The sequence below is a fragment of the Hypomesus nipponensis genome, chromosome 13 (genome assembly GCF_054491055.1).
Source record: "Hypomesus nipponensis isolate SF chromosome 13, ASM5449105v1, whole genome shotgun sequence".
NCBI classification, from domain to species: Eukaryota; Metazoa; Chordata; class Actinopteri; order Osmeriformes; family Osmeridae; genus Hypomesus; species Hypomesus nipponensis.
In genome coordinates this window covers 10,026,938-10,049,147 of record NC_140373.1, presented here as the reverse complement: position 1 = coordinate 10,049,147, position 22,210 = coordinate 10,026,938, and the positions used below count along the sequence as shown (strand labels likewise).

Below are 22,210 nucleotides of genomic sequence, written 5' to 3'. Positions count from 1 at the left end.
GAGAGTATAGCCATTTTTATCCGTCAGACGACCTATGGTTAAAGTTTTTAAAAGATTTGATGCAGATGCAGTTATACTGTACAACTGTGTTCCACAAAACTTGACACATAAGTTACATTTTTGCGCCTAACATCAAGTCCTTACCGAGATTAACATGTCCATTAAGAGTAAATGTCTTTCCCCGACGATAGGGCGACTGTCAAACCGTGTCTCCCGCCCGGTCTATCTCCGCCCGGTCTATCTCAGATCGGCACATGGCTTATCCAAACATTTGAAGAGATCCCACACACTCGCTTTATAGAGTGCAAAGGGGGTTCCACGTAGACCTAGGTGTTGGGAGTGACGCACATATAAGACGTACCCATGGTTTCCATGGTCAATGTCACGTTGTTTTTGGGGGGGGGGGGGATTGCGCAATGAGGGGCACCTACGTTATTAAATGCAATCAGTGGTTATCTCCTCTTCTTTGTGCTGGTTTTTACGGCCCTAATAGACATATATCTACCTTCTGACAGCCAGCTGTGGGCCCGTGTCCAAGGTGACAAGAATGAGTGAGTAATTGATTCTTATTGAGGGGGGATTATCCTGTCGTTGGGGTTCAAGGGACATTAATTTAATTAACATGTTATAAGTGAAAGCTCCATTGATCAGTGGAACGATCTCAAGAATTTGATCCCTATTGTTAGTTTGATTGATCTGAGATCATCCGCGATTAATTTAAAAGACGAATAAACATCATCTGCGATTGTGGAGACACCCACGCTCTCTTAAACGATCATTCTGTGAGTCACTCTTCAAACAAGACCCAAACGGAGAGTTCCCAGCGTGCGGTGCCATGGACACAAGGACCAGCGCAGTTTTTTGAGGATTCAACATCAAGGAGGCCAAGCCTTAGTTTTCATTTGCGTCACAGGTGTGGTTATTCGTTTGCTCTTGTTCCTGTGATGGCCAACTGGCCTCATACAGATAACGGATAAACGGAATGGTGGAACACGCGAGGACAAACTCAGCAAAACATCCATCTTGGTGTTGCCAATTCATGGACGTCATCCATGCGCTTTCTCCTACGCGTGATCTATTCCTTGTTTTTGACGTGTTGACAGGGATATATTTGATAAGACAAAGGGGTCAGAAGAACCGCTGTGGGTTATGTGGGTCAACTGGAAATCATGCATATTAGACAAACTAAATTTGTATTGGCTATCTTTTTTCGTCTGTCACTCAAACCCTCTTCAAACGTTTAGGCTACTTGATTATAGATTTATAATGATCATCCAATGATCCCAACCAATCAGCTGTAAGCCCTTTGTATGCCTAAAACTGGGTGTCTCTCTCACGTATCAAAGGCAGTCATATTACTAATTACCAACTCAACAGATTAAGCTCAGTCGCTAGGATGATTATGAAGAGTCTATTCGTCTGGCTCATATTCACACTGCAGATGAGCCTCGTGTCTCTCGTCAGTATCTCTTATGATGGGGTGTCCAAAGAGGCTCCTCGTTCGACTGTAACCAAAACTATTAAGAAGCTGGAAGAGCTGTTCCACCGGAACAGTTTGCCTCAGAGTTATTCGGGGCCGCACAAGAAGGCGCCCAAGTTTATGTTGGACTTGTACGACGCCGTGGCAGACTCGTACGGAACACCCCGGAACCATGAGGTCTTGGAGGGGAACGTAGTCAGGAGCTTTGAGGATAAAGGTGGGTCACCTAGTGTGCGTAATTGCGCACATAATGTGCTTTGTCCTGCCTGTGTTAAAAACTTTCATGACCGTTCAAATGACAATTTGAGAAAGATTCTGAATGTTTTATGCAATGCTATGTATGTAAGTTTAATATTAGGTATGTTGGTTCTCAAAGGACACACAGGTGAAAGGTTTCACTTCTTCAACCTCTCATCTTTTGCACGAGATGAGAAGATGATCAAGGCGGAGTTCCGCTGGTTCAGGCACAAACAAAGACAGTTTGGAGGGATGTCCTATGGACCCCACTTCTACAAAGTAAGTTGAATGCAGATTCATTTATTGTAGTTCTCCACGTCATAGGTTGTAGGCTATGTTTGTAGAAATGTATGCCAATTTCCACTGAATATCTGACACTTTCTGCGCAGGTGGACTTGTATGAAGTGTTGGACAGCAGAGTTAAGCCTTGGAGAGGAAATTTGATCACATCCCGTCTGGTGCCAATACACACTCAGGGATGGGAGGTCTTCAATGTCACGCAAACGGTAAAAAAAAAAAAAAAGAAGAAAAACATACGCCTGACATAAGTTTTGATTAAAACTATTTACTTATAAAATTGTGATCGTTCATGACAGGTGTCAAAGTGGATCCGGAACAGCGAGGAGAACAATGGCGTTCTGGTAGTTACAACGCTGCCTTCAGGAGACTGGGTGGAATCTGTGGTTTCGTCGCTGGGGGAAGATAAGGACGCTTATCTGGTGATATTCTCAGACGACGGGAGACCGGGCACCACTAATCACCAATCACCGAAACTAGGTATTGTTTTCATGATGAGAAGGTTGTTATTAATGGGGTATATATGACGATGCACTTCATAGGCTAACGTTTTATTGTCGGTTATGTACCGTACGCTTGCAGGGCACGCCAACCATGTAGCAGAATCTGGAGATCAAGAGAACAACCGAGCGAGGCGGAGGCGCGAGGCAACTAGTTACCTCCGCAACCGTCCCTTGACGTGTCAGAGAGTACCTCTTTTCGTGGATTTCGAGGAGATAGGCTGGTCTGGCTGGATCATATCCCCGCGGGGATACAACACCTATCACTGCAAGGGTTCTTGTCCGTTCCCCCTTGGCGAGAGTCTCCGCGCCACCAACCACGCGACTGTGCAGTCCATCATGTATGCACTAAAGGTCTCCAACGAAGTGGATACACCGTGCTGCGTGCCTGACAAACTTCAGTCTATCAGTTTGCTTTATTTCGACGATGAGGAAAACGTAGTTCTGAAACAATACGATGACATGGTGGCAATTAGCTGTGGCTGTCATTGAATGAGTTGGCATCACACACGTTGTTGTGAATTTACAGCTTATATTTTCCTCGTATTCAAATTATGTACTGGGTACCCTGCAGGAAAATGAATGAAATGTACAAACTATGTTGCGCTTTTTTTGAGGAATAAACTATTTAAAAGATGGTTTATTTGTGCAAATGCTCGGTGCTGGCCATGGTGCTGATGCCGCGCGTTCCCGTGGGTGGGGATAATAGTTCTCCCGTCCATTACGGTATATGGATTTTTTCGATTGTTCTTCTTAGATATTATAGATACTTATTAGTTTATCAGCGATGTTGTAATATCACCCACAATTAAATCAAAGAGTAGGCCTTGTAATTGTTGCTATGCACAATTATTATAATTGCACAATGTGAATAAAATACATATATTTAAAAAATTATCGAAATTAAAAAGTTGTGAAACTGATGCCCAAATTGCTTGGACCTTCTTTTACGATAGTAATGTTCTCACACTTTATCCAATTTATGTTATTAAATAGATTTTATCTGTTTTCAGCGATTAAGCGAACTTCTTCGCACACTAGATGGCCCACTGATCTGCTGATTGAAATCACCTTCGTAAAGTAGCCTATATTCTGTGTTGCTTTAGACAGACATTTTGGGTGACATATTTAGGAAAATCTCGACCGTAGAAGGTATCAATGTATGGCTAGAATCAGTCTTTAACATAACATGTCTTTATTGGAATGGTTCACAGACAAAATACAGCCCTGCATTATGTAGACATTGGATGCAAAATACAACCAAAGTGCAAGACATGTCCACAGCTCCTGCATGTTATAAAATATATAAAGTATTGCCACTTGTGCCAATGCCATTCAAACTCGCAAGTATATTAGCATCAAACAAAACATTGTCTGACAGACTCACCACCAATTCCATCAATTGAAAACCATAGTTCCATCAATTGAAAACTTCTGCATGCAAGATATTCTTTATTATACTCGGCCTAATGGGCATTTTAATCAAGACTTACTGAAACGTAGATCGAAACGCGATGCAAATACTTGAAATCTAATCTCATTTTTATCAATCAATTAGATAAACTTCTAATTGTGAGATTTAACTGTTTGGTGAAAAAATAACTCGAAAAAGAAACAGAAACTTTACACAGCATTAAAATCAATTTAACAACATCAACAAAAAACTGAAATATAGAGACCACCACTTCAGTTGAACATATTAAACTCATTTTAAGATTTACAATCAATCTGCCTGTCTTTGTTTACATGTAAAATACATAACGTAGGTCTACATGGAACGTCCATGTTCTTTTCACACTGTTATACAGTATTTTGCCAAATTGTACAAACTGCAAATATTATACAAATCATTCACAAATCCCTGAAACCAGACACCTAAAACGCGATTTATCCTTGAGTTCCATTTCTTACAAATTAATTCAAGCTCTATCTCTCTTTCTCTCTCTCCCTCTCTTTCCTTTCTCTTTCCCCAGGTATAAGTCGTATCTGTCTTTGTACAGTGTGGAGGAGCTCCCTCAGGGTTCAGGATGGGAGCAGGGCCACAACCAGTCTGCCCCCTCACCCTTCCTCCTCTGAACCAGTCTGCCCCCTCACCCTTCCTCCTCTAAACCAGTCTGCCCCCTCACCCTTCCTCCTCTAAACCAGTCTGCCCCCTCACCCTTCCTCCTCTAAACCAGTCTGCCCCCTCACCCTTCCTCCTCTGAACCAGTCTGCCCCCTCACCCTTCCTCCTCTGAACCAGTCTGCCCCCTCACCCTTCCTCCTCTGAACCAATCATTTGTATAAAACAACAACAAAGAGGACTCAGAATCCGTGTCAAAAGCTATTTAAATCAGTTAGTCAGCACACACAGTCCACCACACATTGCCTTTACAGTGCCTCCCCCAGGTCTGCCTCAGGGCTGCTGTCACCCCCGGGTGAGTGGGTCCAGAAGGCCACCAGCAGAGCTATCTATCAGCTCATGCAGTCCAGTTCCTCTGTGCCCAGGAACTCCCCCAGCATGTGGTCTTGTGATCGGTACACCGGCTCCAGGTAGGGGTGTCCCTCCCTGCTGTGCTTCTGCCTCGCCATCTCCAGACGCTGCTCAAACTCCTGCTCCTGCTGGGAGACTTGGACCGCCGACGGCTGCGCCGTCACGGACGACACCGGCACCGGGACAAAGCCATGGTACAGCACCAGCGGGGTGTTCAGGACCTCCATGGTGGAGGCCTGGGGGACAGCGCCCTCTGGAGGCCGCACGGGCAGCTGAACATAATTCCCAGTCTCCGGGTCGAAGAAAGTCTTGGTCTTGACCTGGACAGGCATGTCTACAACAAAGTACTGGCCCGAGTCGGGGTCCTGGAGGAGCTTGCGCTGAGTCATGGGGAAGGACTGCGTGACGATGGTGTGTTCCATGCTGGACTGGCGGGAGAGCTGGCCGGTGTAGCTCGACTGGCGTGACAGGTTAGCGGGATTGGACGGAGCGTCGGCCGTCTCGCTGATGTAGGTGTCGATGCTGCGGCTCCTCTGGCCCTGCCTGTCTCTGGCGGGCTTGTCTCTGACCCTGCCTCTCTGCTGTAGCTCCATGATGGAGCGCTCGATTCGCTGAGTCCTCGGGTCGGCCCTGTCGCACGTCGGCTCCTCACTCGCCCTGAGCCTGTGTTCGGCCTTGTCAGAGACATACCTGTCAATACTCTTAGACCTTTGGAGCAGTTGGTTGTTTTCAGGGACAAGGTGTCTGTCGCCGGGCAGGGCTTTGTAGACCGGGACGTCGCTGATGATCCTGTCGGCGCTGTGGTACTTTTCGTGGCTGTGTTTGCTGGCACCGTGTCCGGGACGCTGTGAAGGCGAGGGACCCGGGTGAACCTTCTCCCCGGTCTCTCGGTTGTGGCCGCCGTGGTCGCCCCCTCCATGATGGTGCCTGTTGCCGTGGTTGCGGCGGCTGTGTTCCGCCCTCGGTTCTCGGCCGTGCTTTCCGTCGCCGTGGCTGCTGCGCTCCGTCGTGTCGCGGCGTTCACTGTGGCCGGGATGCTCCGCCCTGTCCCCATGGTGTTCCTCCGAACCCGGGTGCCTCTCCTCCACACTGCTACTCTTCTGCTCCGACTTCTCCCCTTTTCGCTTGTTGCTTCCATGTTTGCTGCTGCCACGACTCTTGTGGGATGGCTTACTCTTGGCCTCCTCCTTCTGGATCCTCCTGGTGGTCAGCTTCATGGCCCGCAGGAGGGCCTTCTCCGATTTGGGTGGGACCACGGGGGGCTTGCTGGGGCCTTGGGAGTCGTTCCCGCTGCAGACAGAGCCCGACCTCTCACTGGGGACCTTGGAGGCCTCTTCCTCCGTGTCCTCCAGGACGGCAGGGTTGGACAGAGTGTCCGTGTCCCCTGTGTCCGCTGTGCTGGCCGCCAGGCTCTCCCTGCCCTCAGATGAAGGGCTCAAGCCCAAGCCTCTGTCGTTCTCCTGGGGCACTGCGAGGAAAGACCCGTACTGGCTGGCCTTGAAGCTGTCGGGCGCCAGGTTTGAGGGGGACATGGGTGAACAGGAGGAGGGGGTGGCGTGCTCGGATGTTTCTGTCGTTTTGATGGAAGGTTTATCTGATTTGGTGGCAGAATATCCTGGCTGATAGGGGTCAACATTGTCTTTGGGATGTTGGTGATCCTCTTCCCCTCTCTCAGAAGCACTCAGACTCTCTCTGGGCAGCTGAGGTCGATCGACTGGGTCGTGGATGGGCAGTTGCAACACGGGCCGTTTGTGATTGAACTTGTTGTCCTTCACTTTGAATAAAGCTGTTTTCTCAATGGTGGGGGAGCAGACGTTGCTGCTGGCAGGTGACTGAGTGGTTGGTGATAGGTTATTGGTTGGTGAACAGACATGGTTATTGGGCGGTGACTGAGTGGTTGGTGATAGGTTCTTGGTTGGTGAACAGACATAGTTATTGGGTGGTGACTGAGTGATTGGTGATAGGTTATTGGTTGGTGAACAGACATTGCTGCTGGTGGATGACTGAGTGGTTGGTGATAGGTTATTGGTTGGTGAACAGACATTGCTATTGATCAGGGATTGAACAACCGGAGATAGGTTGTTGGTTGGAGAACACACATCACTGCTGGACGATGATTGCACAGTTGGTTCTTGGCCCTCATCATCATTCCTCTTCACCACATGCGACCATAATATTTTTCTCTTGACCTCAGGGTGAGGTATTTCCACCCCTTCTGGCTCAGCAGCAGACATCTCTGACATGTCCTCCACTTCCGCATCACTGTCATGGTCACTAACAGTGTAATACTTCACTTCTGTCTTCCCCAGATCCTCTCCGACATTCTCCTCCTCCTCCTCCACCTCATCCATCTCATCAATCAGGTTGTCCAGGGAGTGGTAGATGGCGGAGTCGGTATCTGTGTTTCTGTGCAGGGTGCTCTCTACGGAGAAGTAGGACGATTTGGAGGACTGACTGCTCCTGTCTGGCGGACTCTGGTTGGACGTGTGAACGTTATGGAGGGATGGGGAAACCGTCTCTCCATGGACATCCACATCATAAACAAGTCCATCTCCACCAGAAGAGATGTCCTGGTGAATTGTATTAGGTGTTTGGGGTTTTTCAGTAGATGGATTCTGCATGTCTCCCTCTTTGTGTGCTGGGCTTTTGTGTTCCTTAGTGTCCCTCTCGTCATCTGGTCGTAAAGGGGCCTTCCGCTTAATTTTAGGCTGTTCAAGTGGCTTGGTGTCGTTTTGTTCGGACTTGGGTTGTTCTTTGACAGTCTTTGTTCTGAGCGCATCCGTTTCAGTGTTTGCTGCAACCTTGAGCTTTTCAGTATTCCTCTCTAGACCTGAACTTAGACTCTGGGTGACTTCTTTCTCGGTTGCAGCCTCGCTGTCTTGGCCTGTGGGTTGACCTCTCTGTTTCAAGGCTTGGAACTCTTCGCTATCCTTCATGATGCTCTGCCAGATGTCCTCACACACACTTTCTGCGTCTTTCTCGCTGCTCCCATCTTTTCTACTCAATCCTTTCTTAACACGAGGAGGAACAGGTGGCACTTCGGACCTGCTGTCTCTCCTTTCCCTCATCTGACTTTCATTTGTTTCGACAGAAGTCTGTCGTGATACATTCGTAGAGCTCCCCTCACTGCTGTCTCTGTCGTCATTCACGTGGACTTGCTTTTTCTCGTTCAGCCTCCCTTCATTTTCACCACTACCATCACCGAGGGTCGTGTCTTGTTCTTCCTTGGACCAATTTATGATTCTGTGGAGTTCTGCGCCGACTCTTTCCATGCCAGGCTCATTGACCTTCGCTCCCGCCCGGTGATTGTCACCATGTTTGTTCTCCGTCTGGGAGAGAATCTGTTTTATGTGGTTGTGATCTCTCAGATCTCCCAGCCTCTCTCTCACTTCCTTCTCTCTCAGCGCCGATGCCTCCGCGCCATTTTGTTTGTCGTCCGCAGCTCTTTGGGCGTCTTTCCTGGCTTGTTTGCGATCGTGTACTCTGGCAACGTAGCTGTCCTCTTGCGCCTTCCCCTCAGGCACCGACTTCCCGTCTTCTTCCTGGTTGTTCGAGCCTTTATTCTTCAGCCTCTCCGTTATGACCTCCTCCAGCGCCATCTTGGCCTTGTCGTAGTTGTCGTTGATCAGCGATTTGTTGACGACGACGTTGCTGTCGATCTTTTCGAACGCCTCGCGCTTGCTCTGCTCTGGCTCTTTCTTGGCAAACGGCTCCCTTTTGGAGAAGGCGTTGCCTCTCATCGACAGCATGCCCCGTTTGATGTTCCTGAGCTCCCTCGAAATGAGGTCGTTTTTCACCTTGGCTTCCTCTTCCATGTGGCCCGACGTTTTATTCTTCACGTTCTCTCGCTCGCCTAGCCTTGCCCTTTCCAGCTCCTTCAACGCATGTAAATCACTAATGATATGTTCACTGTCTTTAATCTCTCTTGGCGCTATCGGCTCTGGATGTGTATCGTCTTTCTTTGAGTCCGTGCTCAATCCGTCCTCCTCTCTGGGCTCGAGGTCCTCCTCCTCTTCCTCTTCCTCTTCCTCTTCCTCTTCCTCGCCGCCGTCTGACACCGCGGATCTCTGGCTTTTGATGTAGTTGTTCTGTCTGGCTGAGAAGATGTGTTTCAACCGGCCTTGCTTTCTAACTGGCGCCGTTTCTTTTGGCACGGATACATCATTTCCTGTTTCCCCGTCGGTGAGTCCGTCCCTGGCCTGGTGCTTCTCAGGTGGTCTGGCGGCAGCTCGTCTAGGTACTGGAGGTGGCGCTCGTCGAGCACCACTGTTCCTAGACGCAGCTGTGGAATCCTGTGCTTCTGTCCTATCAGGGGCCTGATGTTGGTTGTCCTCAGGAGACCACACAGCGCCAGTGTTCCTGGTCAGCTCCTTGGTAGTCAGCGCCTGTTCACCCACATCCTTCTCCCTCGACTTTATCGCTTCTTTGGCTTGTTTCTTGGTGCTTTTTGGAGTTGATGCCATGGCTTTGTTTTTCGCGGCGCTTATGGCGTCCTTGGCAGCTCTGATAATGTCCATCGTAGTCACCGTTTTATCTTTGGCGTCTTTCATCTCGGTGGCGTCTCTGGTCGGCCTTGCCGTGCCGTCCGACAGGGGAGACACTCCTTTGGTGCTTTCCCATGCAGGGTTGTCGTTGGGAACCGAAAGGGTGTCTCTGTTTAGTGTTTTCACCTCTGTCTCAGGACTAGCTTTCTTATACAGGTTCAAGGAGGGATAGCTCTGTTTGTTGGCGAGTGGACTCTTGTTTGACTTGGAGTTTATGAAGGGGGAACCCCCATATGTGCCTGTGTTCTCCTGTGAGTCACTCAGACTCCTGCTGCCCGCCGCCTCTCTTCTGGTTTGCAATAGGTTTGATATCAAGTAATCGTCCGATATGGGCCTTTCAGCTTCAAGGTATTTCCGAAGTGAAACCGTCTGGCCGTTGGAGGACTCCAAGAGCGGACTGCGTATGGGCTGTCCATCCTTCAGAATGGCCGGCGTGCTGAAACCAGAAGCGGTGCCGTCCGATCCAGCGTAGGAATATTTGAAGAGAGTCGGATCCAACCTCGGAGACTGATTACTGCGGTCAGTCAGCTCGGACGTTTTGAACCTGGACGGGCTGTACCTGCTCTTGACCCTCTTCCTGTTGTCCTTCAGATTGAAGAGCAGACTCGAGGCAATGGACTTGTAGCTCTCCCGTTTGACTGGTGGTTCGGGGGTCACCTTGGCCTCGGAGCCGGGCCTCAGGGGCAAGTCCAAGGCTGAGGACGAGAACACCATCTGCAGGACCTCCGAGGTCTCGGTCGACTGTCTGGACGGGATGACCGGAGTCATCAGCTGGGAGATGTTGAAGGGAGTCGAGGGTACAGAGCCCGGCTCCTCCACCGCCTTCACCTCCACCTCTTTCTTACCCGGTGATGGACTGACGTCCGCCTGCTTGGAGGTGTCGTGGGGAGGGGAGAGCACACCGGGTTTGTTACCCAGGGCGGCACTTTTGGCTCTAGCTCGGTTTCGCCTCCAGGGGGCGCCAGCCTCCCCTCCTTCGGAGGAGCACCTCTTCTCAGCCAGGGAGATGAGGGGTTTGGGCAGGACCTTGGGTGGAACAGGGGGAGCAGGAGGTGGGGTGGGTTCCACAGGGGCAGAGTCCTGGAAGGTTTTTGTCTCCTCTGTGGGCAGAGTCTCTATCCGATGTGCCTCCGTCAGCTCTTTGTAAAGAAGCGAGTCATACCATTTTGGAAGGTTGTCCGAGGGGATAATGGAGGTGACAATGTCCCCCTGGCTGAATGGAAACCTATGTAAGTTCCTCCACGCCTGGAAGGGGCTGAACTCGCTGTGCAGAAAAAAGTTTTTGATGTTGAGTTTCCTCAGATTGCTGTTGTTGCTGGATTTCCCATTTTTGTTTTTGGATTGGGAACCGTCCCTGCCAGACTTCTTGGACGTCCCGTCCTTGGAATTCTTAGAATGGTTGAACTGTCCATCAGAAAGGATGCTATGGTAATCCGAGGAAAACTCTGACAGCTCCTGTTGGATGCTGAGGAGAGCCGACTTATCCCAGGAGTAACCGTTCTTAGTCAATGAAGCCTCGCCGCCATCCTCCGCAGTGCCGAAGGCCTTGAGGAGCGACGACACCGTGGACGACATCTCCTTCTTCTGTCTCCCGCTCTGAGGGCTGCTGCCTCCGTTGGTAAGTTGCTGCTGCTGCTGGAGCTGTTTCTTCAAGAAACCCTCTTTCAGAGTCTTTTTCGAGGCCATCTCCACCAGAGGCTTGTGGCAGCTGAAGGGAGAGTATCCGTAGGAGAAGTCATCGTTGTAGACAGCCTCGTCTCCGACGCAGAGGCTGCGGAAGGCGCGGTCGGTCAGGCTGCTGACCTCACGGTCCGTCTCATCCATGAAGACCTCGGTGAAGCCGTTGGGGAAGCGGTGGTGCAGCATGCCGACCCCTCCGGCGCGGTGGCCCAGCGGACGCTTCTCCACGCATGTCATGGCGGCAAAACGGGAAGTCCCGGTGAGGACGTCGCTGGTCGCACACCTCAGACCTCAGCAGGTTGTCTGGTGGTTTTGATCAGTTGGGACTCTGACAGGTCAGCTCACCATCCACAGTAGGGTCAAGCAGCCTGGAGAGGAGACAGAGATGAACAGAATTTGAATTACCGTCTAACTTTTGATTTTAGTGTACAGTATGCCTGCATGCACATATCAGAGAGATGAATGTGACTAAAATGTGGGAGTGAAAGACAAACAGGAGACAAATACAAATGGGATGAATTATTGTACTGAATGTACAAACATAGACTGAATGTTGACTATCATTAAAGCAGGCACAGTATTTTTCTGCCTTGAAACCAAGGGTTTAATCTTTCATTATGTACATTCATGTGTCACATTGTCAACCTTTTCCAGGCTTTGGGATGTTGATAATGTGACCCCTAACATAACATGCAAGCCCATGTTCAATTAAATAGCTTTATCATGCCTTTGAACCCCATAGATCCACCGATGACCTTAGTGTACATGACATGCCAAACCAAGGCTTCCTGTCGCAGTGTACAGCACATACAAACAGTCCGTATCGTGGCCAAGCTATTTTAGGGACCGAACGGTGTAGCTCTCCTTGTCCCCTCCTGAATATGAGCTATGACCATGGCAGTAAGTGGCCTGAAAATAGTCACTAGTGACCCTAGGGCCTCGTAAATATTCAATCTTTATGGAAGCCACCATAAAAACGTCTGTTCTTGTTGTCCCTTGTATAACCTACGATAGGCCACGGCATGGCTGTCTAAGTTTGCTGTAAATCCATGAAGGTGTGTCCAAAACAGATATCACTGGAATCCCATGTTATTTGTTGGACCGTTTGAGATTACCCAGTGTCAGCATAGCGCGTGCGCTTGTGCGCGTGTGCGTGCGGGTGTGTGTACGCAGCGCTGTGTTGAGAGAGTGGACCCGAACTCACCGCCCTGTGGTCACCTTCAAAAGATACAGTAAGACCTTAACATCTATTCCACCTGTGATTAACGAGTGAGGCTTACACAAGCCATGCCTACGGCACAGCTACTAAAAGCTGTAGATGGCGACTAAGTTTAAACTGAGCGTTGAGAATGCAAGTAAATCACAACATATCACTCCCGGTCCAACGTAGCAGCAGCTGTGTAGCTTAGTTTAGCTATCTGGGTGAGGGCCTAGAATAGCTCATTAACCCAGATATACAGTCTGACCCGAGAGCTTTACCATTGGCCTATAAATCACCTCTTATATGTTCCCTCAAAACCACTCCTTAAAAGTACCACCACTTCAGCAAGGCAGAGATAAACACAAACACAGATAAGCATGTTTGACATCATGTGTATGTGAAGAATTGCAGCTAAAGTGTTTCTGTTGAGAGAGTTTGTTTCTAAAACACCATGGGAAGTGGAGAACAGCCATGATCATGGTGGAAGATGGATTGACGTTTATCTCCGAACGGATATCATCTCAACTGATTCCCCCAAACAAAGACTGGAAGTCTGAGGAGTCCTTTTCCCTTTGATACAAAACACTAAACTGGATCCAGTACAAACTGATGATGGTAGGCTGGAGAATGCACTGGCTCTCCAGGAGAGTTTGGCTGTTGTGTAGTTATTTCCCAGAGTCTGATTATCTGATCCGTAGACCAGGGAACCTTCTCAGCACCTGCTGCTGTATTTATACCCAAGGGGGAACCACAGAAGAAGAAGCTCACTCACCAAGGAGCCTAAAGGAGCTCTAGATAAACCCATACAGTAGAGAGATAGGCCTGGTTTAGTGCCACACTGAGCATTTGGTGCATCAAGCGTACACTGTAGTATGCAGCATACTGTGGCATAACCTCAGTCCTCCCAAAGGTTCTGTCTATATGCTTGATTGAAAAAAAATCAAATGGAAATGATTTCTCATGTCAAATGATCATTCACTATTACCAAATAACATGTAGAAGTTGTCGTTCAAAACCTTTTTCCTGAGTATTCATGAAACACAACACATTGGCTAATCTATCCGTTTCCTCATGTCTCCAGGGAAAGGCAAACATTGACCAAATTCAAGTTCTAAAGCTTCCTCACCTTCCGATTGGGTATCCCATAGGGTCATAGGGTCAAAACAAGCCAGGAAAAAAGGTCATAAGAAAAAATCAGTAGAGTAAGATGAATCCACAACACCTGCTGAAAGAAAAAAAAGGGTTTGTAAGCAACTTTTTGACTGACAACCAAAAACCAGAAGCGAAAGAAAAAACAGCCAAAGGCAGCTAACGTAGCAGAATTCACTTCAAGTCTCCACACTTACATTGAAATGCGATGGGTGAACGGGACCCAGAGGTGAGCACCAAAGACTGGCTACCGAAATAGCCTCGGCGGCCAGCGTGGCCAAACTGAGCAGTAACCCTGGGAGCAGTTAGCTAGCCCGCATGTTGGAAGAAGCTCTGGGTGTCAAGTGGCAGCAGCCTGGCATTCAGATGGGATGGAAACGGTCACTGGCTATTTTTGTCGCCAGCAGAGCGTTGGTCCGAACCCTGAGCCTTCTTTACCTTTAAGTGCTTGTATGAGACTACACAGGCCATCCAATGTGAGGAGGTTGAGTGGAGCCTTCACTGGCCTAGCTGCTGGACACACAGGGGGGCTGGGTGTCAGAGGGGTGGGCTAGGTTAGCGGTTGGCTAACATTTAGCCCGTGACTCCATACAAACAACTTGTCAGATATAGAATATTGCATAATCTGGGCTGCATGAGTTCCACACACACTCACTGGCCGTGAAGAGGAGGCTGATGGGATTGGAGTATCTGATGACCCCTGAGGGGAAAGGTCTGGTTTCAACACTGCTGCTGCTCACCCAGGCTTTGTTTACCAAGCCAGCCCAGGCTGAACTGGTGGACAGGGTTGCACTGGGCGGGTCTATGCTTGGCTGGGCCAGGCTACACTAGGTGTGGCTGCTGGAGGGTAGGTGGTCTTGCTTTGTGACTGAAACATGTTCTTGCTGTGAATATCAGAGACATATAGATTGTTGGTGACTTTAGCTTAAAATTAGCCAATGGGAGAGGAGAAGAGTCCCATTTGAGACTGACTTTAAACATTCCATTGACATGAGTTTGAATCCATTAAAAGTCATGCAAACGCCACATGCTTGCTTTCCACCTCCCCAACTCTATACGACCCCCCATGGTTTTCCAAGTCCCTAAACGTCAATCACTGTGTGATGCCCATGTAGCCCTGTGTACAATACTGGAGGAAACTGCTCTATCTGACAGCTGGGCTATTTCGGTAGCCTTGTATTTCATACAGTAACCGCCTGTCTCTCATCTCGTCACACCTTCCACGTCCAAGCTAATCAGTCACATGTCAAAGTCACACCTGTTGGAGGCGGCCATGGCCAGCCTCGCTCCTGCAGGCGTCTGACACTGGCTGTGCTGAGTGGACAGACATACTGTGCAGACTGTTGGCTGAGGGGGTAGACACAAGGGGAACGGGTTTGTCTTTCAAGAGAGAGGGTAACAAGTTCACATTTGAAGTGAGAGATTGTCTTAGTTGCTCATACTCAGGGATTGTTTCACAGCCTGTTGGAAGATGCAGACTATCACTTTTTAGTGAAGTCAAAGTCTAACATTTAAGTTTCTTGAAAACATTTGAGGATTAAAAATGATCCAAGGGATGAAGATGTGATTCCTTATGGTAACTTTTTCTGACGAGGGAAAGTCCCTTCAGTGTTTGGGGGATATTTGGTTTCTGGCGCTGTCAGCACTGGGGCGACATTTTAGAGCAGTGCAATCTGAGTGCATTTCCCTTTACTATCTACAGTCCAACTATCTCTCTCTCTCTCTATTTTTCACTTGCTATCTGTAACCTCTCTCCCTATCCCCCATTGTCTTTACCTCCATTTCTCTCTCTCTCTCTCTCCCTCTCTCTCTCTCTCCGTCTCTCTCTCTCTCTCTCACTCTCTCTCTCTCTTTCTCTCTCTCTCTCTCTCTCTCTCTCTCTCTCTCTCTCTCTCTCTCTCTCTCTCTCTCTCTCTCTCTCTCTCTCTCTCTCTCTCTCTCTCTCTCTCTCTCTCTCTCTCTCTCTCTCTCTCTCTCTCTCTCTCTCTCTCGCTCTCTGTCTTTGATTTCCTCTGTTCTCAAGCACACTCTTCACACTCTACACACACTGTTTCTCACCTTCTGGACCACCATGATTTTTTTCTTAAATCCCCTCCTTCTCTCATACCCCGCCTAGCAACCCAGCCTCCAACCCCAGACCCAGACGGTCTCTTGTATCCGTTCCTCCAGTCAAACCCTCCTCCAGCCAGCCAATGCTATAATAGGAGATTGGAGCTGAGGACTCCTCTCTCTGGAGGATACCAGGCATGCAGGCTGGGCCTGTGTGACCATGTGATGGACAGCCACACATGGGTCTTGGAAAGGCAGTGCTCGGGATGTGGCTGGATGGCTGCCTGGATGCCTGGCTGGCTGGCAGAGCATCCACGGAGCAGTCACGCAGACACAAGTGTGGCTGACTAACTGTCATGGCTGCCCAGTAAAAGCAGGTATTTCTGTTTCACTGACCGCAGTATGTGGATGAGTGGCAGCTGGATGAATGCCCATAGTTCCTGTTTGCTGCTGAAAGCTAGCTAGCTGAACTGACTGGCTGGGGAAACCTGCCCTGTTGCTATGGTTCCTCCATATCACCAACCAGGTTCAAACCTTGGCCTGCAGAATATTTCTAAAATCAGCCAACCTGTAGAACAAATGCCTAGGCCTCTCAAGCCTTTGCTTCTCAGCCCAGTTTACCTATCATGCACCCAACCATCCTTCACACTTACTTAACCCCTGACCAGTGCAGGTGTCACAAGGGACTGGGTTCACCCGAAGAGGTGGAGAAAACAAACAAGGGTACCGCAGAGTCACAGGATCAGACAGACTGGAGGGAAATGGAGGACACCAACCAGACATTCTGACCCACAATTTCGGGGACACAGGCATCACTGTCATGCAGATGGAATGACTAAAACATCATTCCTTATCCATATCGGATTGGCTCCCTTCATAGTCAGGAACTAACCGAAACGGTATCGACAAACGCAAAATATTTATAAAAGGTTTTAAAAATAACCCTAACCCTACAACAGTGTTGTGTTTAAATACTATGTGAAGAATGCACTCAAAACGTTGGACGTTGGTCTGAAAATAGATGCATGCAACCAAAGTCTCTCTCAAATCCTATTGGTTGAAAAGGCAAGAAAGAGAAATGCTGGGAAAGATTCAGACATAACCCTTAACCCTTAAACACACAAGACATTTGCCAGACAATAAATGCATGTAACCAAAGTTAGCAATAAAGGATTATGGAAGACCATAGTGTGAGAAGGAGCCGGTCTTGATCTTGACCACAGCTCAACCCTCTAGTGGCCACAAGGAAACACAGGCGCCAGGATGGGGATGGGCAATAAACTGGTTGGAAGAGTCTGAGATGTATGACTCAGTATGAAGAGAAATAATAAAGAAAGATATCTTGCTTTTCTGAGCTCAAATCAAATTAATATGTTTGGATCTGTAAACCTCTCACAGTCGTGGGGAGCATTGTGATTGGATCAGATGGGAGCCAGAAACGCCTTAGCTTCAAACTTTCAAATCTGTGTCCTTATGATGGGATAATTGGGTTGGGTTGATGGTTCCAGCAGAATGCTGGAGGGTCTGGCCTTGATTACTTGAGCCTCTGGTTTACCCAGCCTGATCCCACCTCCCTCTCTCTGCCTGTTAGCTTCATCTAATTACAGAAATCCCTCAAAGCCTGATGTCACACACACATACACACACAATCACACTGCAAGCCATGTCTGTCTAACAACCTGCAAAGGCCCAGATCAGATGTTAATCTCAGTCACTTCCGTTATCTCACACACCTCTCTTCTAATCTACACGCGTACACACAGTATGTGTACAAAAGGGTGTGTCTGTGGAGGAGATTGCTAACGTTAGCAGCTGGTAGGCTGACGGTCTCTGGCTCTCAGTCCAGGCATGCCAGGCAGCTGACGGGGCAGGCCACTCCTGCTTCACATCTACACTCCTCCAACGATGAAGCCTTTCATTCAGGAGAGACATGAAGTGTGAAGGGCGAGATGGAGACGCTTCAAAGAGGGGAGGGTCAGGCTCAGGCGCAAACTGGCAGGGTACTCTTACAGTCGTCCCCTTGGAAGATCACATGGGGTCTCTGCAATACATACTGGAGGTTTGCTGTTTTTGTGGGACACGCAGCATTGTTGTAGCTGAAGTTCGGGAAGAACAAGAAGGTGTATAGGGAACTGTTTTTTGTTGAGAAATTAGGCATTTGGTGGTAGTCTTGTCTTTCGACCATGGGGATATCATCTTGGTCTTGTGGGAGATGCTTGGGGGTTATCTATCAACACCAATAATAGAGTATCAGCGTGTTTCTGAGCATATCCAAGTGTGTGGAGGATGGTTGTTCGCGTGAAATGGGTGTTGTCCAAAGGTATTCCAACCCCTCGCCAGGCGTGCTTCTCAGAGCTGGGAACCCTTTGGTATCATGTTTGTCTGTTGTGGTGGAACATGACTGTGCTTGTCTTTGGCCCAAATACCACATGCAGCGTTCACTGCTCAACAACAACCACCATATCACACATCCCATCCAACATTCCGCCACCCAACATTCCATCGCCCAACATTCTGCAGCGACTCAAGACAGATACAGTTACATGCGCTGATCCCGTTGTGTAAACAAAATATTTATTCTCGTGAAACATCAGCATGCAATAAACAGCCATCCCAGGTCACATGCAGTTAAGTGCCCTGCTTGTTAAATAGTAAGGCATGAAGACAAAGATGGTATCGATTTATCATGCCGTGTACTGTGACACACACTTAAACACTCTATTACAGTAAGTGTCCATACTGACTGTCATATGTCATGTCAGATAAGGACAGAGACTGAGGGACAGAGATACAGCAGAGACACAGAGAGAGAGATAGACATAAAGACAAAGAGAGAGACAGACAGAGAGACAGAGAGACAGACACACAGAGAGACAGAGAAAGACAGACAGAGACAGAGACAGAGACAGAGACAGAGACAGAGACAGAGACAGAGATACAGAGAGAGAGCCCGAGAGGGAGACAGAGATACAGAGAGAGATGGAGAGTGAGAGATAGAGAGAGAGACACAGAAGCGAAAGAGATGAACGCCAGTCAAGTTTCCGAGGCAGAAGACTGTTGAAGCTCGTGTGCCTTAGAGTGCTGGGTGCGGTGCTGGAGGCTGGACTCAAGGCTGCCGTCTTGGCGTTCTTTCATCGCATATAAAGCTTTTTTATGGGTCACACACAGGAAATGGTTTCATATCTGCGCTCACAGTACCTCCAGTAGTTTTGGCATAAACATTGAACCAAGAAAGGGAGTGAAAAGGACCGAACAAAGGAGAAGGACTGACAGAGAGAGGCATATCCAGATAAAGCAATGAAGATGCTTCAGAAGGTTGGCCGTTTTGCAGCTCTAGAAGTCGTCATAACTGGTAAGTGCTGAAAACCACCTATTTGGTTTGCCCTGCTAAATAGATATCCAGTAGCTTTCACATATTAGCTGAATCCTTATCAGAACTCCTTGGTGAATCATCGTGACTTGTAAATACACTCAATCCGAGGATGCTGGCAGTTTACCTGGGCCATGCTTACGACTGTACCTTGTGTAGACAGAGTGTAAACATGAGCGTGTGAGACACAGTGAGAACCCTCCCTGACGAGATGGACAGGCACATGATGGGTGCAAATCCTTGTTTAAATGCAAGGATACAACTGGTTATTCAGTTATACAAATAAACAATTGTCATTCAATGAGCCGTGGGGATTCTAGCCAGCCACTGTAACAGAAACAGGAAGTCCTGCTCCTTATCAGCCCTGAGACGGAGATCTCTTATCTCTTGCTTGTCAACCTGATTATTCGTGTCAACGTCTGTGTCAACGTCTGTGTCAACGTCTTATCTGTGTCAACCTGAGGAAGTGGTGACGACTGCCAAACTGCTAAGAAGGTGAGGGGTGTTGCATCACGGTGATCTTCTTTATGTTTCAGAGTCTGTGCTGCGATGTGTGACAGGAGACGGACTGGAAAGCGACAACGAGCCAGGTAAATTGTTTTCACTATGTATGTATCTATCTATCCAATGTGCTGATCACATGTTGAGTCATCTATTAAATCCCTTGTCCAAACATCGCTGAATCTGTCTGATGACAGCAATCAATCAAAGTGCCATTATTCAAAATCCCTGGGGGAGCTAAATAGTTAAAACACCCGTGTTTTTACTACACTGTAATGGAACTGGAACTGGAGACAAGACTGAGTTTCCAAATGAGTGCTCCAGTGAGGCAACAACAGCAGTCTGATACTAGCCCAGACCCAGAGGACAGAGATTGTGACTGAGATATCTCCCTCCCACTAAGTGAGGATAACGTAAACAAGTTGCAAAATCTATCATCGCTCACGTGGGGTCTGGCCTCACTTCCACTAAACAGGAACTGGATATGAGCAGTTGGTCAACCTGCAGCTGCTATCACAACATATTGTTTTTGACTTGGAACATGTGTGACACGTTACTCCCACAACCCCCCTTGTTGGTGTTTGTTTGTTTGTTTGTTTGTTACAGATGCCACATACGCTTGGATCGGAGCAGGGATCGGGCTCTTTTTGGCCATTTGTTTTTTGGCTTCCATGCTATACATGATGAAGAAACACATGCTTGACAGCAACCTCGAAGGTGATCCTACACTTGTAGGGAACACACATCACACTTCTGAACACTGAGCTCAAACAGCCATCAGCAGTTCACAGTGGCACAGATGAGGTGTTCCTAAACATGTGTTTATTTTGAATTCAGATGATATGAGAAGACCATCTATAAGGTGACGTGAACTTTCTGGAATTAAGGCTTAAGTTGTCATGATTCTCGTAAGAAGTTAAATAAAATGACTCTATTTAACAATAAACAGTTATCTAAATTAAATAGCTAAGTTGAAATGAACTGTGTCTTTCCTTCCTGTGGTTGACAGAACTGTGGACATGAAGTTTGAATACAAGAGGACCCTTTCAGAAGATACATGTTGAGTTTGTGTAATGTACTCTTATGCTGATACAGTATTGTGTGAATCATCTTTACAGCTGATACAGTATTGTGTGAGTGCATGTTAAGGCATTTTTATTGATGCATTTCCACCAGTATTCTTAGATTTTTCATTGAATGTGTAAATATCAAATCAAATTACTTTATACATTTGTGTAGATTATAAACCAATTTACAGTACAACCCTTGCCTGTAGTCATGGATACCCATTTAGATGAAGGCTCATGGGTTTACCCTGAACCTATTGTGTGCTCAGAGTTGCGGGTGCTGTTGTGGGGAGGGGAAGGGGGAACGGTACCATATTGCCTGTGTCTAGAATGCGCTGCACCACCAGCTGACCTTGGCCTTGCCTCAGACAGGCTCAGCCAATCAGCTGGGTGCAGCCCAGCTGTGAGCAGAGCTGGTTGGCAAGACCAGAACCCCCCAGAAGCTGCTCAGAGGTCAAAGGGCAACAAGTTTGTTCTTCCTTACATTCTCCTGCATGCCCCTCCTCCAGGGTAAACTCTGTGGGACTTAAACCAGCATGTTCACACTTAACAAGTGATCCTTTTACAGTTGCAGATGATCTTGATGGGAAATGAATAAACGTTTCTCATCGCAAGAATAATTCATTGTAATTTTGTTATCCTGTCAACTGTTTGAACCTGTTAAATGCCTATCAATTCATACTTGGCTTGTCATGATTTGAAGGAAGCTCTCTCTGTGACAAATAGTTTGTGGTCATAAGAGTTGCTTTTGACATGGAATTAGCAACTTGAGTCATGTAGGCTTGTTCCTCCTTGTTCCTTCCACGTCATGTAATGTGTTTGATGACCACGCGGTAACTTACTCATCGAAGCACCCTCATGATCATTCATGAAAGATAAGTGCCCAAACATGCTTTTCCGAGGCCAAAACATACGACATAAGCAGTGCTGTATCATTAGAATCAGCAAGTACGATTTGAAATAATCACGCAATTGCGATTTTTTCCACCAGAGGGCAGTGTTGTGCACTCATAACTGGACCCCTTCAGTCTACGACGTGCTTCACCCAGCCGACTCTCCTCTCACATCTGAGCTCCAGGCGAAGCTTGTAAACAAACACGTATACTGAAAACCCTCTCCCGCCACCACAGTTAGCATAGGCTTCACAGTGCTGCCAGACAGATGCCCTGCAGACCCAGACATGGAGATGATGAAGCTGCTGAGCTGGCTACTGGATGATGTCTCTGTCTGTCAAGGAGACACCAGACCCATATGAACACAACAGAGTACAACAGAAGTGAGCGTGCAGAAGCTGCACTTATTGTGTTTTTGGATTCACTAGAGGTTGGAATACCCTACCCGCTCGACAACTAACCCCCCCATCCCTTGTGTGTGTTGTCTTCTGTCTGTGTGTGTTCCCGGGCTCCTGCCAAGTGTTCTGGATGCTGCCTAGCTCAGCAGTCTTCTATGAAAACACAACCAGAATGATTACATTTCCAGTCTGAGGGACTGAGAAGGATTCACAGATCAGAGCCCAGAATCTCTTGAAACGGTGACAGGGAAATTAGCATATTTGTTGTTGTTTATGTTTTTGTTATCTGTGTTTCACACAACAGTGGAATAGTTACAATACAGTAACATTTCCTTCCTTGGGGTGGGACAGATTATAAACTCTGACCAACAA

At 48.0% G+C, this 22,210-nt stretch overlaps 2 protein-coding genes and 1 long non-coding RNA gene across 7 annotated transcripts; 2 read left to right on the top strand and 1 right to left on the bottom strand.

Moving 5' to 3' along the window:
• Positions 1–1,213: 1,213 nt before the first annotated feature.
• LOC146259972 (bone morphogenetic protein 2) lies at positions 1,214–3,152 on the top strand. Its single transcript, XM_084670650.1, has 5 exons — positions 1,214–1,697; positions 1,857–1,996; positions 2,107–2,223; positions 2,314–2,494; positions 2,597–3,152. The coding sequence occupies exons 1-5, from the start codon at positions 1,397–1,399 to the stop codon at positions 3,004–3,006; spliced, it is 1,149 nt and encodes a 382-aa protein (XP_084526776.1). The 5' UTR covers positions 1,214–1,396; the 3' UTR covers positions 3,007–3,152.
• A 540-nt stretch (positions 3,153–3,692) lies between these two features.
• On the bottom strand, positions 3,693–14,096 carry LOC146259971 (uncharacterized). 4 transcript variants are annotated; one of them, XM_084669960.1, is made up of 3 exons: positions 13,739–14,096; positions 13,538–13,636; positions 3,693–11,578 (listed from the first exon to the last, which is right to left on the bottom strand). In XM_084669960.1, exon 3 carries the CDS (start codon positions 11,445–11,447, stop codon positions 4,968–4,970), a length of 6,480 nt encoding a protein of 2,159 aa, XP_084526086.1. In that variant the 5' UTR covers positions 11,448–11,578; positions 13,538–13,636; positions 13,739–14,096; the 3' UTR covers positions 3,693–4,967. The 4 variants fall into 4 exon arrangements, with proteins under 4 accessions (XP_084526086.1, XP_084526084.1, XP_084526085.1 ...); XM_084669958.1 differs by having other exon boundaries at positions 13,758–14,096; XM_084669959.1 differs by having other exon boundaries at positions 13,538–13,633; positions 13,758–14,096.
• Positions 14,097–18,235: 4,139 nt separating this feature from the next.
• Positions 18,236–21,226, top strand: LOC146259970 (uncharacterized). Of its 2 annotated transcripts, none has more exons than XR_014729516.1 (5): positions 18,236–18,961; positions 19,516–19,569; positions 20,087–20,197; positions 20,318–20,342; positions 20,490–21,226. It is a non-coding gene; the product is annotated as an uncharacterized LOC146259970 (long non-coding RNA). The 2 variants fall into 2 exon arrangements; XR_014729517.1 differs by having other exon boundaries at positions 18,242–18,961; positions 20,318–20,388.
• Positions 21,227–22,210: the final 984 nt, after the last annotated feature.

Coding starts and splice junctions, on each gene's coding strand:
- LOC146259972 (XM_084670650.1), top strand. CDS start 1,397: ATGATTATGAAGAGTCTATTCGTCTGGCTCATATTCACACTGCAGATG. Junction 1,698..1,856: donor CAGGAGCTTTGAGGATAAAG/GTGGGTCACCTA, acceptor TGGTTCTCAAAG/GACACACAGGTGAAAGGTTT. Junction 1,997..2,106: donor ATGGACCCCACTTCTACAAA/GTAAGTTGAATG, acceptor CTTTCTGCGCAG/GTGGACTTGTATGAAGTGTT.
- LOC146259971 (XM_084669960.1), bottom strand. CDS start 11,447: ATGACATGCGTGGAGAAGCGTCCGCTGGGCCACCGCGCCGGAGGGGTC.